Raw genomic sequence first — 19,760 nt, 5'->3', positions numbered from 1 at the left:
CATATAGTTGCATATTGATCGTATTATGCAGTTTCTTGACAATTACAATTTCCCATTTTTTTATATATTTACCATATTGAGTGCACTATGTAGGTTTTTTAAAATTCAAATCTCGCATTTATTATACACTAGCAATAGACCTTGTGCAAAAGCAATTCATGACCACACGATCGTCCTGACATATATATCCGCGATGATGCAATTCTCTCGCGAGAAAGCGCTCGAGAAGCTTCGCCACCTGGCGGTGACATCGCAGTACTGCTACGGGCGAGGTATCGCGCGGGCCGTTAACGCGTATGCGCGCGCAAGTAGACTGTCGTATACAGGGGTCGCGTGGTCCGCCAAACGGTCGTACGCATGAAATCTTTGCACATAAATTACATGTTAATAACGCGCTTCTGAGACACGCTACATAGCCCATGTCCGTCCTAGAGTATGCAGGAATAACGTGTCAAAATTTGAGGAAGATCGGTTCAATAGGTCTTGAGTTTTGCGCGAACATAAAAATCGGCTCTCTCTTTATATAATAGTACAGATATAGTTGCATATTGAGCGTATTATGTAGTTTCTTGAAAATTAAAATTTCCCATTTCTTATACAGGGAGGATAAAAAAATTTTAACGGGAGATTCTAGAGGCCAAAACAGGACGAAAATGAAGAATATCAATTTCTTGATTGAGGCTTCGTTAAAAAGTTATGGAAATATTTCCGGACACAGAATATATTTTCGGTAAAGAATTTTTTTCTCGAAAGTGCGTAGGATTTCGGCGGAGTATCTATTCACAAAAAATGATTGTAATCTCCCCCCACAGCTAAAAATAATTTTTTCAAAACGATTCGAAAATTTTTGTTTCGCTGAAAAATTTCGACACCTACCCTATATGTTTTTCATTTTTAGTAATTTTCTTTGACGCTCTAGAGAAAAGTTGTCTAATACTTTTTTGTAGGCATCCGTGAGCTCTATAGCAGAAAAAAGTTTCATTGAAATGTATTCACTATTGTAGGAGTTATGGCTGTTTGAAAATTGGACCATTTTTATGGGGGTTTTCTCATTGTACGGTGTCAAGGAATAACTTTTCGAATATTTATGGAATTTCTACATTCTCTCCGCCAAAATACGCGTCGTTTGCAGTTTGAAAAATTAAAATCGTCCAATCCGTTCAGGAGTTATGACATTTTGAAGATTCGCATGAAATTTCAGGGAAGCCTCGCATTAGATTTTCGGTAAAGAATTTTTTTCTCAAAAGTGCGTAGGATTTCGGGGGTATATCTATGCACCAAAAATTCTTGTAATTGACCCTTGTAACTAAAAATAATTTTTTTAGAATGATATGAAGTTTTTTAATTTTGTTTAAAAATTTCAGTTCCTACTCGAATTTTTTTCTCGAAAATGCGTAGGATTTCGTGGATATGTATAATGACTAAAAATGGTTGTAATTGACCTCTGCAACTGAATATAATTTTTTTAGTATGATTTGACATTTTTTTTTCGTTGAAAAATTTAGGTACCTACCAACTCCCCGTCGATTTTTCTTATATTAGTTTTTGATTTTTAGTAATTTTGATTGATGCCCTACGGAAACATTGTCTAATACTTTTTTGTAGGCATCCGTGAGCTCTATAGCAGAAAAAAGTTTCATTCAAACGTATTCACTATTGTAGGAGTTATGGCTGTTTGAAAATTGGACCATTTTTATGGGGGTTTTCTCATTGTACGGTGTCAAGGAATAACTTTTCGAATATTTATGGAATTTCTACATACTTTCCACCAAAATACGCGTCGTTTGCAGTTTGAAAAATTAAAATCGTCCAATCCGTTCAGGAGTTATGACATTTTGAAGATTCGCATGAAATTTCGGGGAAGCCTCGCATTAGATTTTCGGTAAAGAATTTTTTTCTCAAAAGTGCGTAGGATTTCGGGGGTATATCTATCCACCAAAAATTCTTGTAATTGACCCTTGTAACTAAAAATAATTTTTTTAGAATGATATGAAGTTTTTTAATTTTGTCGAAAAATTTCAGATCTTCTCGAATTTTTTTCTGCAAAGTGAATAGGATTTCGGGGGTATGTCTATCCACCAAAAATTCTTGTAATTGACCCTTGTAACTAAAAATAATTTTTTTAGAATGATTTGAAGTTTCTTAATTTTGTCGAAAAATTTCACACCTTCTCGAATTTTTTTCTCGAAAGTGGATAGAATTTCGGGGGTATGTCTTTTCACCAAAAATGATTACAATTGACCCCTGCAACCAAAAATAATTTTTTTAGAACGGCTAAGAAATTTTTAATTTTGTCGAAAAATTTCACACGTTTTCGAATTTTTTTCTTGGAAAATTGGTAAGATTTCATGGGTAGGTCTGGAATTTTTCACTATTACGAACTCTGTAAATAGATACTGTATTTAATTTGAAAAATAAAAAAAATTCAAATATAAAATACAACTTTTGAAATTTGGAATTAAATAATTACCAAGTTGAATAAGCAATATTTATTTTATCCATAATATTTGCTCTATTAGCTTGAATTTTTCGATTCTACGAACCCTGTAAATAGATACTATACTTAATTTGAAAAATAAATTCTAATAGTGAAATCTAGAAATACCTAAATCTTCCAATTTCTTTGCAACGTGCAACTTTTACTCCTATCAGCTAAATTAAGTGGATCAGCCTATTAAATTTGTTACTCCTCCCACCGTAGTATTGATCAATTATAACCGAAGGTATTTAATAACAATCGAAAGAGCCAGAACCGCGAGGAATTCGATAAATTCTATCGATAGGTTCACTACGGTACACCGCGTGTAAGTCGATAGAGGATGCTTCAGGCAACTATGCTGTAAACTAATTCGGGTCAATAGACGATGTATCGGGTCGAGCAGCCGTAATTTCCACGAAAAGAAGAGCTCCGTGGTATTTAATTCCACGAAAAATTCCACCCACGGACAATGCGTCACGAACAAAATGGCGAGCTCGTAAGGACTGTTCCAATTATTTACACTCGCCATGGAAGTTTTGTCACACAGCGCTGTGAGTAGCGTGCGCTGTGAGTATGCGCAGAGGAGTGTGCGCGAGTGAGAACGCGCAGAGGAGTCTGCGCGAGTGAGAACGTGCGCAGAGGAGTGTGCGCCGCTTTCCAGCGAGATCGTCGCGCGGTCGTCGTGCGTCGTTGCGTGCGCCAACATGTATCACTTCTGTATCGTTCATTATTATTAAACCGTTATATATATATATGTATAAGGATATTTGGATTCGAAAGGACACTTGAAAGGACCTACTGGATAATTTCTCCTTCTCTTCGAATATTTTTTTCATGTCAATTATTATGATTTTCTTTTGTCTGCGTGCATTTAGAAAATTTCAGAGCTTGAAAATAAAAATAATAGTTGTAATTGAATATTTTAATGATTTTAAGTTTAGTTGTAAGTGGTACACTTGAATGGTAAATTTAACCTAAAATTCTCCATTCTTCTCAATTCTACTGGGCATTTATTTGCTGGGAAATCAGTGTCATGGATGAGCAGGTACATGACAATTCCATAACTTAGGTTTACCACGTGTTAGGATAGCGAGAAGCAGCGAGTGCTATACGCTGCCTTCGATCAAAGGTTGGATTTGTCTAAAATGTAAATTCTCGCTCGCGAAACAAATCATTCTGCACCCACCGTAAACCGAAAAATCAATACGCAGAAGCATAAACGCTCAGAAATTAGATCGGATCGTGTAAATCAAGAGCCACGGCTCGAATATTCGACTTTTCTTAAAATAACGCGTCGAACCGCGTAGAAGAAGGAAAAAGAAGAAAAAAATTCGTTTCTTCGACCAAAACATTTACTTCCGGTCGCGAGGGAAGTCGCTCTCGAAAATGTAGATTCGAAGAAAAAACACTAGAACAGGCTAAAAATTATACAAAACATGGAATTTAAATTAATTACTTTTTTTAATAATTTGAATTTGAATTTTAATTTTAAAGAAAATAAATTATTAACTTTTTGTATAATTGTTATTAGAATTTTAGTTTTAAAGAAAATGAATTATTAACTTTGTGTATAATTGTTATTAGAATTTTAGTTTTAAAGAGAATAAATTATTAACTTTTTGTTATACTTGATATTTCGGTTAATGAAACAATTTAAATTTGAATTTTCGCGCCAATTGTTGAAATTATGAAGTTGATGGGGGCAGCAGATCTGGGAGAAATTTTAATGGGTGATTCTGGAGGCCAAAATGAGACGAAAATCAAGCATAGTAATTTGTTGATGAAGGCTTCGTTAAAAAGTTATTAACGTTTAAAGTTTCGGGTGTAGAACGGCGATCTACGAACACAAACGAATTTTTTTCTCGTAAACGGTTAGGATTTCGACGGTATGTCTAATGACCAAAAATGCTTTCAATTGGCTCCTGCAATTGAAAATAATTTTTCTAGAATGATTTGAAATTTTTTAATTTTGTCGAAAAATTTCAAACTTTTTTGAATTTTTTTCTCGAAAGTGGGTAGAATTTCAAGGGTATGTCTAATGACCAAAAATGCTTGCAGTTGGCTCCTTCAAACGAAAATAATTTTTCTAGAATGATTTGAAATTTTTTAATTTTGACGAAAAATTTCAAACTTTGTTGAATTTTTTTCTCGAAAATGGTTAGGATTTCGAGGTTATGTCTAATGACCAAAAATGCTTGCAATTGGCTCCTGCAATTGAAAATAATTTTTCTAGAATGATTTGAAATTTTTTAATTTTGTCGAAAAATTTCACACTTTCTTGAATTTTTTTCTCGAAAATGGTTAGGATTTCGAGGATATGTCAATTCATCAAAAACGCTCGTAATTGGCACCTGTAACTAAATATAATTTATTTAATACGATTTGAAATTTTTGAATTTTGTCGAAAAATTTCACATTTTGTTGAATTTTTTTCTCGAAAATGGTTAGGATTTCGAGGATATGTCAATTCATCAAAAACGCTCGTAATTGGCACCTGTAACTAAATATAATTTTTTTAATACGATTTGAAATTTTTGAATTTTGTCGAAAAATTTCACATTTTGTTGAATTTTTTTCTCGAAAATGGTTAGGATTTCGAGGATATGTCAATTCATCAAAAACGCTCGTAATTGGCACCTGTAACTAAATATAATTTATTTAATACGATTTGAAATTTTTGAATTTTGTCGAAAAATTTCATACATTCTCGAATTTTTTTTTCGAAAGTGGGTAGAAATTCAAGGGCATGTCTAATGACCAAAAACGATTACAATTGACTTCTGTAACCGAAAATAATTTTTCCAGAGTGATTTGAAATTTTTCAATTTCACCGAAAAATCACCCTGTCGATTTTTCTTAAGAATTCGTTTTTCATTTTTAATAAATTTGTTTGAAGCTGTACAGAAAAGTTGTCTAATACTTTTTTTGTAGATATTCATGGGCTCTGCTTTAGAAAAAAATTTCAATGAGATACCTTTACTATTATAGGAGTTATGGCCGTTTGAAAATTAGATCAGTTTTAGGGGGGTTTTTCTCAATTTATGGTGTCAAGGAACAATATTTTCAATATTGTTAGAATTTCTACATATTCTCCACTAAAATACGCGTTGTTTGCCGTTTGAAACATTAAAATCTTCCAATCCGTTCAGTAGTTATGATTTTTTAAAGATTCGCATGAAATTATTGAAGTGACATTCCTTGTGGAATTTTTTTCTCGAAAATGGTTAGGATTTCAAGGGTATGCCTATTGACCAAAAATGATTGTAATCGACCCCTGCATTCGAAAATAATTTTTTTAGAACGATTAAAAACTTTTCAATTTAATTTGTTTAATAACTTTTTAGCGAAACCTAAATCAACAAATTGATATTCTTGATTTTCGTCTTATTTTGGCCTCTAGAATCTACCATTAAAATTTTTCCCCGATTTGTTCGAACACCCTGTATACAATTTGACTCGAGTCAATCGAGTCAAAATTTTGCATTAATTTTATATAAAATAACAAAAATTTCAATATTTCCTCGTGAAACAATATATCATATCATAAATTTATAAATCGATGAACATGTCGAAAATTGTCTAATAGAAAGTTGCATTTATAAAATTCAAAATCACCCTAATCGTTTCTATTATTTTTCTCCCTACAATACATTACTATACCCACGCATAATTCCGTTAATCGAAAATCAGTACGTTTTTCGAAGCCCACGCGAGCTTTCGCCGCTAAATGCCCAATGGTGACCGCGCAGTGACGTCACGCGCACCCATTGGCATTTAATTGCACGTAAACGTTAGTTAAATCCGGTGAGAGGATTTGGCAACGAGTTCTCAGCCGTCTCGAGCGTTGCACGCCACCGAAAACATAGAATAAACGGCTCTTCGTCTACCGTCAGTGACGTATCCGTCAAAAAATAACCACTTGCGGCTCCGCTGCTGCTCGAACGCCTCGCCCCTTCGCTCGCCAAGTGGCCATCGATGAACGCCCTCTCGTGGCGAGCCGCGGACACTCTGACGCAACCGATGACGACGTTTATGATCGCCACCAGTCCGTCACGCGACGCCCCTTTCAACGTACCAGGCACTTACGTCGTTTTATTGAGTTTTTCTAATTTTACGGGGTCAAGGAATAACTTTTCCTATATTATTAGAATTTCTATATATTCTTCGCTAAAATACGCGTTGTTTGCCGGTTGAAACATTAAAATCCTCCAATCCGTTCAGAAGTTATGACGTTTTAAAGTTTCAAGGTAGCCATTTCTGGCGTCACATTAGATTTTCTGTTTGGAATTTTTTTCTCGAAAATGCGTCGGATTTCGGGGATATGTGTAATGACCAAAAATGATTGCAATAGACCTCTGCAACTAACTATAATTTTTTTAGTATGATTTGACATTTTTTAATTTCGTTTAAAAATTTCGGTACCTACTCGAATTTTTTTCTCAAAAATGCGTAGGATTTCGGGGATATGTGTAATGACCAAAAATGCTTGTAATTGACCTCTGTAACTAAATATAATTTTTTTAGTATGATTTGAAATTTTTTTTTTCGTTGAAAAATTTAGGTACCTACCAACCCCCCGTCGATTTTTCTTACATTAGTATTTGATTTTTAGTAATTTTGATTGATGCCCTACGGAAAAATTGTCCAATACTTTTTTGTAGGCACTCATAAGCTCTACTCCAGAAAAAAGTTTCATTGAAATATATCTACTATTGCAGGGTGTTATGGCTGTTTGAAAATTAGACCATTTTTATGGGGTTTTTTTCTAATTTTAAAGGGTCAAGGAATAACTTTTCCAATATTGTTAGAATTTCTACATATTCTCCACTAAAATACGCGTTGTTTGCATTTTTAAAAAATAAAATCCTCCAATCCGTTCAAAAGTTATGACGTTTTAAAGATACGCATGAAATTTCAAAGGTAGCCATTTCTGACGTCACATTAGATTTTCTGTTTGGAATTTTTTTCTCGAAAATGCGTTGAAATTCGGGGATATGTGTAATGACCAAAAATGCTTGTAATTGACCTCTGCAACTAACTATAATTTTTTTAGTATGATTTGAAATTTTTTAATTTCGTTTAAAAATTTAGGTACCTACCAACCCCCCGTCGATTTTTCTTATATTAGTTTTTGATTTTTAGTAATTTTGATTGATGCCCTACGGAAAAATTGTCTAATACTTTTTTGTAGGCACTCATAAGCTCTACTCCAGAAAAAAGTTTCATTGAAATATATTTACTATTGCAGGGGTTATGGCTGTTTGAAAGTTAGACCATTTTTATGGGGTTTTTTTCTAATTTTAAAGGGTCAAGGAATAACTTTTCCAATATTGTTAGAATTTCTACATATTCTCCACTAAAATACGCGTTGTTTGCATTTTTAAAAATTAAAATCCTCCAATCCGTTCAAAAGTTATGACGTTTTAAAGATACGCATGAAATTTCAAAGGTAGCCATTTCTGACGTCACATTAGATTTTCTGTTTGGAATTTTTTTCTCGAAAATGCGTTGAAATTCGGGGATATGTGTAATGACCAAAAATGCTTGTAATTGACCTCTGCAACTAACTATAATTTTTTTAGTATGATTTGAAATTTTTTAATTTCGTTTAAAAATTTCAGTTCCTACCAACCCCCTGTCGATTTTTCTTATATTAGTTTTTGATTTTTAGTAATTTTGATTGATGCCCTACGGAAAAATTGTCTAATACTTTTTTGTAGGTACTCATGAGCTCTGCCTCAGAAAAAAGTTTCATTGAAATATATTTACTATTGCAGGGGTTATGGCTGTTTGAAAGTTAGACCATTTTTATGGGGTTTTTTTCTAATTTTAAAGGGTCAAGGAATAACTTTTCCAATATTGTTAGAATTTCTACATATTCTCCACTAAAATACGCGTTGTTTGCATTTTTAAAAATTAAAATCCTCCAATCCGTTCAAAAGTTATGACGTTTTAAAGATACGCATGAAATTTCAAAGGTAGCCATTTCTGACGTCACATTAGATTTTCTGTTTGGAATTTTTTTCTCGAAAATGCGTTGAAATTCGGGGATATGTGTAATGACCAAAAATGCTTGTAATTGACCTCTGCAACTAACTATAATTTTTTTAGTATGATTTGACATTTTTTAATTTCGTTTAAAAATTTCGGTACCTACTCGAATTTTTTTCTCAAAAATGCGTTGGAATTCGGGGATATGTATAATAACCAAAAATACTTGTAATTGACCTCTACTACTAAATATAATTTTTTTAGTATGATTTGAAATTTTTTAATTTCGTTCAAAAATTTCGGTACCTATTCGAATTTTTTTCTCGAAAATGCGTAGGATTTCGGGGATATGTGTAATGATCAAAAATGCTTGCAATAGACCTTTGCAACTAAATATAATTTTTTTAGAATGATTTGAAATTTTTGAATTTCGTTTAAAAATTTCAGACATTCTCGAATTTTTTTTCGAAAATGCGTAGGATTTCGGGGATATGTGTAATGACCAAAAATGCTTGTAATTGACCTCTGCAACTAAATATATTTTTTTTAGTACGATTTGACATTTTTTTTTCGTTGAAAAATTTCGATTTTTCTTATATTAGTTTTTGATTTTTAGTAATTTTGATTGATGCCCTACGGAAATTTTGTTCAATACTTTTTTGTAGGTACTCGTGAGCTCTATTTCAGAAAAAAGTTTTATCGAAATATATTCACTATGGTAGGAATTATGGCTGTCCGAAAATTGAACCATTTTTATGGGGTTTTTTCTAAATTTCTGTTTTAAAATTCACGTTCACAATTAATCGAAATTTCCACGCGTTGCAAGCTTCATTATTTTCTAAATTTCTGTTTTAAAATTCACGTTCACAATTAATCGAAATTTCCACGCGTTGCAATCCGCATGTTCGCGATTAGAAAGTTACAAAAACACTAATTTTGTAATCAGATACGCCACACAGGTTATACTTAATAGGCTCGTTCTTAATAGCTGAGCCTAAAAACATCTATCCGGTCTAAAAAAAAAAAGAAAAATTGAAAAGAAGCAACGGGTCTATTCGTGTAATGTATCTATTTTAGCCGCGACCATATGTTTAGACGGGACACTAAAATCTCTATCGAACAAGTCGTGAACGTTTCGCGAGCAGATTAGTTAACGTCAATCTAAAACAGGTGACTCGGATTTCCGTGGCTCGCGTGGGCGTTGTTCTCTTCGTCTCCGCGAGACGCGAATAAAATTTCGAATTGCAAATAGCCAGCGGGCGAATCTACTTTTATTACACGCGATCGAAGTCGTCTGGCTGCCAAAATAAACCCGTGTCCGCCACTTTGTTACCAGACTCGCGAAAAACTGCACTATTCTTCTCGTTCTGTCATCATACTGTGGCGTCGCCTCCCACGCTCGCCGCCAGATGGCTCCGCGCTCTCACAAGCGCTCTCACGACCCCTCCGTATATATGCTCCTCGAACGACTTCCCAATATCCCAGTCGTCTAAGACAGGGCCTGCTAGAAAGCCTAACTGACGAGTCCTGATTTAATTCGGACGATGGACAGAGCTGAGATCGTCCTTTTCAAAGGACTTGGACGTCGAGGCGATCCGACGAAGGAGTTGAACAAGCCGGTTTTTTGTAATTTGAATTTTAACGATCGCAATAAATCACTCGCTTAATAACACGACTATTTAATTTAACAATAAACTAATTGAACAACACTAATTTACAACAGTGTGTACTTAATGTACAAAAGCACTAATTTACAACGGCGTGTACTTAATGTACAAAGCAACGAGAGCCACGGATGGTATTGTGTCGACGAAAAAACCTTCTATGAAGCTCTTATTTTATTAATTTTATTAATAAATATACGAATTTGCATAAAAATCCGCAGACTAGTAATATCAAACGAATTGATCATTTAGTTTTGTCATTTATTGTTTCGAGGCGTCTAGTGATTTTAAGTTCGAAATATTCTAGGAATTTTATTAGGTTGAGCTGAGAGTTTGGTTCAATTTTTAGTTGGAATTAATCATTTAGTTTTGTCATTTGTTTTGTCATTTTGGGGATTTTATTGGGTTGAGCTGAGTCTAGTGATTTTAAGTTCGAAATATTTTAGGGATTTTATTGAGTTGAGATGAGTTGGGTTCAATTTTTAGTTGGAACTAATCATTTAGTTTTGTCATTTGATTTGTCATTTTGGGGATTTTATTGGGTTGAGCTGAGTCTAGTGATTTTAAGTTCGAAATATTCTAGGGATTTTATTGGGTTGAGCCGAGTTTGGTTCAATTTTCATTTGAAATTGATCATTTAGTTTTGTCATTTATCGTTTCGAGGCGTCTAGTGATTTCAAGTTCGAAATATTTTAGGGATTTTATTGGGTTGAGTCTAGTGATTTTAAGTTCGAAATATTTTAGGGATTTTATTGAGTTGAGATGAGTTTGGTTCAATTTTTAGTTGGAACTAATCATTTAGTTTTGTCATTTGTTTTGTCATTCTAGGGACTTTATTGAGCTGAGCGGAGTCTAGTGATTTTAAGTTCGAAATATTCTAGGGATTTTATTGGGTTGAGCTGAAAGTTTGGTTCAATTTTCATTTGAAATTGATCATCTAGTTTTGTCATTTATTGTTTCGAGGCGTCTAGTGATTTTAAGTTCGAAATATTCTAGGGATTTTTTAGTTGAGCTGAGAGTTTGGTTCAATTTTTAGTTGGAAAACGAGTTGTTACTAGAAGTTTGAATCCTTCTACTCACCTCGTCGGTCTTTGCAGCAACGGTGGGTTCGATTAGGCTAGTGAAGCTCGTCCTGCTGCCATGTCTGCTGCTCCTCGACAGGCAACCGACGTCGGCGACCTCGCCAGCGGCGATTCTAGCAATCCTATCGTTCTCCAAACACTGTGAGAGAGGTATGCCAAATACCAGGCCACCCGACGTATCTGAAACACACAGAACAAAAGAATTCCTTGGGGATGTTTCGCTTTCAGAATACTTCTTACTTCATTATACAAAAATATACGCTCGAAAGCGAAAATAAACCGAAAGTTTGCACCAGAACCGCCGTAACGCTGTCTCGAGAATCTTACGAACGCAAAATATGCTACTCAGAGCGTCGATTTTCAGAACGAAGAGAGAAATCTTGTTGAACGAAGTTAACGCACAGTAATCGATAACAATTTTCTACAAATTAAATTTTAAAATGAGTGTTACTAATTTTGCATTAAATATTGTGGTTGAAACATTCATGTATCACTCTTATGGAAAGAAATCTACCCTTAATCACAGATAAAAATATTTTATATATTCAAGGAACAAAAAAATGACAATCTTTCATTGACATTATGAATTCAAAGGCCTATTTAACAATACTCTGTATCTCATTTGCTTATAATTAGAAATTCCTGACTATAATCTCTAAGTTTAAGCAAACTAGACACGAAATTTCAATGACAACGGGCGAATTTAGATATACCGACCACTCACACCTATGCTTTAAGAAAAAATTATTCTAAAAACTTGCAGACTACTTTTTTCGTAGAGAACACCTCGAAACACTCAAATTTTGAGTGACCAATAGGAATATAAATTCGTTTCAACGAATCACTCAAAATTCGCTGATAATTCGTTCCTAAACATAGCAAACGAAGATTCCTCACGAGGAACAGTGCAACTCTGGATGACCATAGAGAAATAAATCTTAAAAAACTTGGTAAGATTCTCAGGATTCGAGATCTCAACTGATTACGCGTTAGTTTATCGCGATTACATCCTGTAACAATTATTCTCGAGTTTCTGCGTCGTTTTGGAGAATTGTAGCCACCTCAAGAGAAAAAACGGTTGTCCATGTGGAAAGTACCAGGCTGAGGGAACAGCATCGGCCAGCCTGGTATGAGACACAATTTCGCCGGTTAAAATTAGCCACGGGGTGCTTGGTGGCGGTGCATATTTCCGCATATACCAGGTTTATTTGTGGTTCGTGCCTGGTACAAGTGGACGTCGATCGGGATCCGGATTAGCTCCGCCATGGGGTCGAAACTGACCCCTTCTAGCGACCCTCGAACACGTTTTCCAGACAACTCTTCCGTTCCAACTCGACTATCCAGGCAAACTTTCTAATATTTCGTTAAAAAATTGTCCATATCCATCTCAGAGTGTCTAAAAATCCCTCCTGGATTCTCATTTCTTCATTCTGAAGACCGATTCTTCCCTGAAATCGTAAATATGTGACCAAACGATCGTCCTGACATATATATCCGCGACAATGCAATTCTCTCGCGAGAAAGCGCTCGAGAAGCTTCGCCACCTGGCGGTGACATCGCGGTACTGCTACCGGCGAGGTATCGCGCGGGCCGAATACGCGTATGCGCGCGCAAGTAGTCTGTCGTATACAGGGGTCGCGTGGTCCGCCAAACGGTCGTACACATGAAATCTTTGCACATAAATTACACGTTAATAACGCGCTTCTGAGACATGCTACATAGTCGATGTCCGTCCTAGAGTATGCAGGAATAACGTGTCAAAATTTGAGGAAGATCGGTTCAATAGGTCTTGAGTTTTGCGCGAACATAAAAATCGGCTCTCTCTTTATATAATAGTATAGATATAGTTGCATATTGAGCGTATTAAGTAGTTTCTTGAAAATTAAAATTTCCCATTTCTTATACAGGGAGGATAAAAAAATTTTAACGGGAGATTCTAGAGGCCAAAACAAGACGAAAATGAAGAATATTAATTTCTTGATTGAGGCTTCGTTAAAAAGTTATGGAAATATTTCCGGACACAGAATATATTTTCGGTAAAGAATTTTTTTCTCGAAAGTGCGTAGGATTTCGGCGGAGTATCTATTCACAAAAAATGATTGCAATCTCCCCCCACAGCTAAAAATAATTTTTTCAAAACGATTCGAAAATTTTTGTTTCGCTGAAAAATTTCGACACCTACCCTACATGTTTTTCATTTTTAGTCATTTTGTTTGACGCTCTAGAGAAAAGTTGTCTAATACTTTTTTGTAGGCATCCGTGAGCTCTATAGCAGAAAAAAGTTTCATTGAAACGTATTCACTATTGTAGGAGTTATGGCTGTTTGAAAATTGGACCATTTTTATGGGGGGTTTCTCATTTTACGGTGTCAAGGATCAACTTTTTGAATATTTTTGGAATTTCTACATATTCTTCACTAAATTACGCGTTATTTGGCTTTTGAAACATTAAAATCTTTCAATCCGTTCAGAAGTTATGACGTTTTAAAGATTCACATGAAATTATTGAAGTGACATTCGCAAGGAATTTTTTTCTCGAAAATGGTAGGAATTTCGGGGGTATGTCTGTTCACCAAAAATAATTATAATTGAACCTCGTAACTGGAAATAATTTTTTCAGAACGATTTGAAATTTTTTTTTACGAAAAATTTAAGCACCTACTTCTTGTCGATTTTTCCCACAAATTAGTTTTTCATTTTTAATAAATTTGTTTGACGCTGTATGGAAATATTGTCTAATGCTTTTTTGTAAGTACCCATGAGCTCTATGTCAGAAAAAAGTTTCATCGAAATATATTTACTATTGTAAGAATTATGATTGTCTGAAAGTTGGACCATTTTTATGGAGTTTTTCTCATTTTGCGGGGTCAAGGATCAACTTTTCGAATATTTTTGCAATTTCTACATATTCCTCATCTAAATACGCGTTGTTTACCGTTTTAAACATTAAAATCGTCCAATCCGTTCCGGAGTTATGACATTTTGAAGATTCGCATGAAATTTCAGGGGAGCCTCGCATTAGATTTTCGGTAAAGAATTTTTTTCCCAAAAGTGCGTAGGATTTCGGGGGTATATCTATGCACCAAAAATTCTTGTAATTGACCCTTGTAACTAAAAATAATTTTTTTAGAATGATTTGAAATTTTTTAATTTCGTTTAAAAATTTCAGTTCCTACTCGAATTTTTTTCTCGAAAATGCGTAGGATTTCGGGGATATGTGTAATGACTAAAAATGCTTGTAATTGACCTCTGCAACTGAATATAATTTTTTTAGTATGATTTGTCATTTTTTTTTCGTTGAAAAATTTAGGTACCTACCAACTCCCCGTCGATTTTTCTTATATTAGTTTTTGATTTTTAGTAATTTTGATTGATGCCCTACGGAAACATTGTCTAATACTTTTTAGTAGGCATCCGTGAGCTCTATAGCAGAAAAAAGTTTCATTGAAACGTATTCACTATTGTAGGAGTTATGGCTGTTTGAAAATTTGACCATTTTTATGGGTGTTTTCTCATTTTACGGTGTCAAGGATCAACTTTTCGAATATTTTTGCAATTTCTACATATTCCTCATCTAAATACGCGTCGTTTGCATTTTGAAAAATTAAAATCGTCCAATCCGTTCAGGAGTTATGACATTTTGAAGATTCGCAAGAAATTTCAGGGAAGCCTTGCATTAGATTTTCGGTAAAGAATTTTTTTCCCAAAAGTGCGTAGGATTTCGGGGGTATATCTATGCACAAAAAATTCTTTTAATTGACCCTTGTAACTAAAAATAATTTTTTTAGAATGATTTGAAGTTTTTTAATTTTGCCGAAAAATTTCATACCTTCTCGAATTTTTTTCTGCAAAGTGAGTAGGATTTCGGGGGCATGTCTATTCACCAAAAGTAATTGTAATCAACCCTCGTAATTGAAAATAATTTTTTTAGAATGATTTGAAATTTTTTAATTTTGTCGAAAAATTTCATACCTTCTCGAATTTTTTTCTGCAAAGTGAGTAGGATTTCGGGGGTATGTCTATTCACCAGAAGTAATTGAACTTAGTAAACTGAGTAAACTTGATTCTCAGTTCTTCGTTCTGAAGACCGATTCTTCCTTGAAATCGTAAATATGTGGCCACACGCGACCCTCGAACACGTTTTCCATGCAGCTCATTGCAAAAGCAATTTATGACCAGACGATCGTCCTGACATATATACCCGCGATGATGCAATTCTCTCGCGAGAAAGCGCTCGAGAAGCTTCGCCACCTGGCGGTGACATCGCAGTACTGCTACGGGCGAGGTATCGCACGGGCCGTTAACGCGTATGCGCGCGCAAGTAGACTGTCGTATACAGGGGTCGCGTGGTCCGCCAAACGGTCGTGCACATGAAATCTTTGCACATAAATTACATGTTAATAACGCCCTTCTGAGACATGCTACATAGCCCATGTCCGTCCTAGAGTATGCAGGAACAACGTGTCAAAATTTGAGGAAGATCGGTTGAATAGGTCTCTTTATATAATAGTATAGATGTATTATTATGTATTAAAATCGTTGAAAGTGTTCGATTTACGTAATTATCGACTATAACAATATCAAGATTTGTCCCAACCATAATATTTGGCTTTCCTGCAGCTCGACTAGATCGAGATACACACACGCGGCGATGTCGTAAACGTATAAAATGATAGAGCTTCGGCAAACAGAATCTCACCTGAAAATAGCTGGGCTAGTTATTCTCCAAACAAATAATCCTCCCATAAATCCTACGATCGTTAACTCGCGCCGCTTTCCACACATTAAACCGCGCACTTAATTCACCGCGTTCAATTATTTATTCGATCGAGTGAATTTCTATTGCAGCGGGAGTGTGTTCAGCGGAGAGAATTGATTCAACGTTCGATTACGCGAGATTTATTTTTTCAAATTCAACTTTAAAAAATACTTTTCATCGACGCCTGCGCAGAAATTCAACCGTTCAACCGTGAGAATTCACCTAGAGTTTTAAAATAAAAGCCTGCGTCACATTCTTCATGGCTTGGAAGCATCAATATTTACATTTTAACTTTTAATTATTTTTGTTGTCCGTGACGCAACCAACAATGTTACGGGAAGATATATCAAGAGAAACTTTGTCAGATTTATGTGAAATTCTGTTTTAATTTAATTTTTATATATATTTCGATCCACTGGTAAGACTAAGTTACGAGTAAAGATGATGTTATTGTGTGTCTTTTAAATTAGAATATTATAATGGAATTATTGAACAGTCTAGATTGGTGATAAAGTGCTATGTAACAGAGATTATGACAATCACGATCGTCATTTGCTGTCCATGAGCCTGACTGGCGTTTAGGCCAAAATCTTCATCAAGAGTCAGGCTAGTTAAATCTTTGGGGCACTCTGGGATTAAAAGTGTCCCATTTCTTTGATGCAATAGAAATATTGCAATGGCTGCATGAGCATAGGTTTATATTTCGTCTTATTCACGTAAAGCAGTTGGTAATGGCTTCAACAAATGTTACAAATATGTATTCACTTGTGTTGGCAACATTCAACATGCAAAAGAAAAGGTTCATCAATTGTTACAGGAAGGTTCACTGAACCCAATCTGTTTTTATGTTTTTTATGTTTTTCTATGTTTTTATATTATGTGATGTCTTTGTTAATAAAAGTATAGCAATTTCTGTGCTAGATGGGGGTCTATTTTATGATCTGAAAGTCGATTCTCGATTGCCTACTCTTAATTAGATTATTAACGAGAAAATTACACGGAACGAAGCCTTAACACTCAATTAACAGGCATTCACATATCCCACTTACCCTTTTCCTTATCGTCCTTCCCTTTGTTGTCGAAGAAGCCTGTCGTGAGAGCTTTCCTCTTCAACAAAGGTGCTCTCCTCTTGGGCTTCGTGGCAACCGCGCTGCTGCTCAGAGACTCTGGAAACGGGTAAGAAAATATGAAATACTATCATGCCCCGTCTAGGCTTCGCCCGACCTTATGCAAAATCAATTTATCACCAGACGATCGTCCTGACATATATGTTAGCGGCAATGCATTTTCCAAGAGAATCGAAAGTAAGGACCACCGAAGGACACTCAGTCTACGATAGATTTATGACAGAGTTTCGGGGTGCATGTGGCCTAAAGAGCGAATGAGACTAAACGGGCCTGGCGTCGGGCGACGCGATAGCGGACAACCGCGTTGGGTCTCCAGCTAGCGCGTGTCAAGGCATTGATTGTTCAGGGATAGAGAGAGAGTAGTTAAAAGAGGCAGACGACCTGACGTCGTACTGCTAGAAAAATAAAGACTTTGTCCTGAAGGATCTGGCCACGGAGTGGGGAAGGCGTGGGACCTTCCGGTAAGAGCACTGTGAGGAACGGCAGGGGACTTACCCCAGAACCGTCAAGTGTAAAACTTCTTACATATATAACCGCAATAATGCAATTCTCTCGCGAGAAAGCGCTCGAGAAGCTTCGCAACCTGGCGGTAACATCGCAGTACTGCTACGGGCGAGGTAAAATTGATTTTCTTTAACATTTCAACTTGAGAATTCATTGTTTTAGTTCCACTGTTAAAAGTTCTGTCACCCATATATATATAAAAGAATAAAATAACCCAGACCTAACCAAGACTTAATTCAGACTTAATTCAGACCTAACCCAGACCTAACCCAGACTTAATTCAGACTTATTCCAGACCTAACCCAGACCAATTCATCGCTGATAACGGGGGTTAGGTCTGGGTTAGGTTTGGGTTAGGTCTGGGTTAGGTCTGAATTAAGTCTGGGTTAGGTCTGGGTTAGGTCTGAATTAAGTCTGGGTTAGGTCTGGGTTAGGTCTGAATTAAGTCTGGGTTAGGTCTGGGTTAGGTCTGAATTAAGTCTGGGTTAGGTCTGGGTTAGGTCTGAATGAAGTCTGGGTTAGGTCTGGGTTAGGTCTGGGTTAGGTCTGGGTTAGGTCTGAATTAAGTCTGGGTTAGGTCTGGGTTAGGTCTGAATTAAGTCTGGGTTAGGTCTGGGTTAGGTCTGGGTTAGGTCTGAATTAAGTCTGGGTTAGGTCTGGGTTAGGTCTGAATTAAGTCTGGGTTAGGTCTGGGTTAGGTCTGAATTAAGTCTGGGTTAGGTCTGGGTTAGGTCTGGAATAAGTCTGAATTAAGTCTGGGTTAGGTCTGGATTAGGTCTTAATTTACTCTTAAAAAGACGTGTTTGCTAATTAGAAAATCTAATTTTTCTTCCACACCTAACCCAGACCTAACTCAGACCTAACCCAGACTTAATTCAGACCTAACCCAGACCTAACCCAGACTTAATTCAGATCTAACCCAGACCTAACCCAGCCCTAACCCAGACTTAATTCAGACCTAACCCAGACCTAACCCAGACTTAATTCAGACCTAACCCAGACCTAACCCAGACTTAATTCAGATCTAACCCAGACCTAACCCAGACCTAACCCAGACTTAATTCAGACCTAACCCAGACCTAACCCAGACTTAATTCAGACCTAACCCAGACCTAACCCAGACTTAATTCAGACCTAACCCAGACCTAACCCAGACTTAATTCAGATCTAACCCAGACCTAACCTAGACCTAACCCAGACTTATTCCAGACCTAACCCAGACCTAACCCAGACTTATTCCAGACCTAACCCAGACCTAACCCAGACTTAATTCAGACTTATTCCAGACCTAACCCAGACCTTTTCTTTTCGACGATTAATCGACGATTAAGTAAATCGACGTTAAATTTCCATAGCTTCTCGAATAGATTAATATAGGTTTTGAAATTAAATTTAGTATCACATCCTCATATTGGCGGATATTTTGCTTGCATTTCCGCATAACCTTTCGAAAATTTTCGCCCGGTATGCTATTCTACGGAAATATATTTGCAAACGACGCAAATATTTCGCTAAATCGGAAGAAATTAACGAGAGAATGATAACGACACGTGTCCACGTAAAATAATGTGAAAAGTCTCGTTTACGTGGTAGAGGGAAATTTTAAAACGTTATTCAATATTTAGATAGATCAATATTACTCAGAACAATTTAGATAATCCTGTTGAACCATCTTAATCGACAATGATACAATCTGATCAATGTATCACGATTATTACCCTTTTAGTTACGTTTGCGTCGATAAACGGAAAATAAACAAATTAAGAAAATGTAGGAAAGTTAATCTTTACAATTACTGTACAATTATTCACCCATAACTAGACTTTGCGTAGAATTGAATGTTACCAGAGTCATTATTGAAAAAACTGGAACGTTCGATTGTTCGAGTGGACCTGAAAGAAAGAAATACGTCACTACGTATCGTTCTAGAAAAAAAAGAGGAGCACAAAACTATCGAATTACGTTTTCCCAATAACAAGCTTTGAGATCGAACAACGACGAATACTAGGCTTCGCCATAATTTGTCAATATTAAAGCAAACATATATAACTACTAGCATGCCCCATTTCGGCTTCGCCGGACCTTATGCAAAATCAATTTATGACCAGACGATCGTCCTGACATATATAACCGCGATAATGCAATTCTCTCGCGA

At 35.7% G+C, this 19,760-nt stretch overlaps 1 protein-coding gene across 1 annotated transcript in view; it reads right to left on the bottom strand.

Annotated features, from left to right (window-relative positions):
- LOC122402841 overlaps positions 1-19,760 on the bottom strand; it is a 55,713-nt gene that overhangs the window by 14,954 nt on the left and 20,999 nt on the right. Inside the window, exons 3-4 of the mRNA XM_043405971.1 lie at positions 17,024-17,140; positions 11,215-11,396 (exon numbers count right to left, since the gene is read on the bottom strand). Of these exons, the coding sequence (XP_043261906.1) occupies positions 11,215-11,396; positions 17,024-17,140 (299 nt within the window). The remainder of the gene's footprint in view (positions 1-11,214; positions 11,397-17,023; positions 17,141-19,760) is intronic.

This window comes from Colletes gigas, unplaced genomic scaffold, assembly GCF_013123115.1.
Source record: "Colletes gigas isolate AHSC1104 unplaced genomic scaffold, ASM1312311v1 Colletes_gigas_Sc00040, whole genome shotgun sequence".
NCBI classification, from domain to species: domain Eukaryota; kingdom Metazoa; phylum Arthropoda; class Insecta; order Hymenoptera; family Colletidae; genus Colletes; species Colletes gigas.
This window is presented reverse-complemented; position numbering and strand designations above follow the sequence as displayed.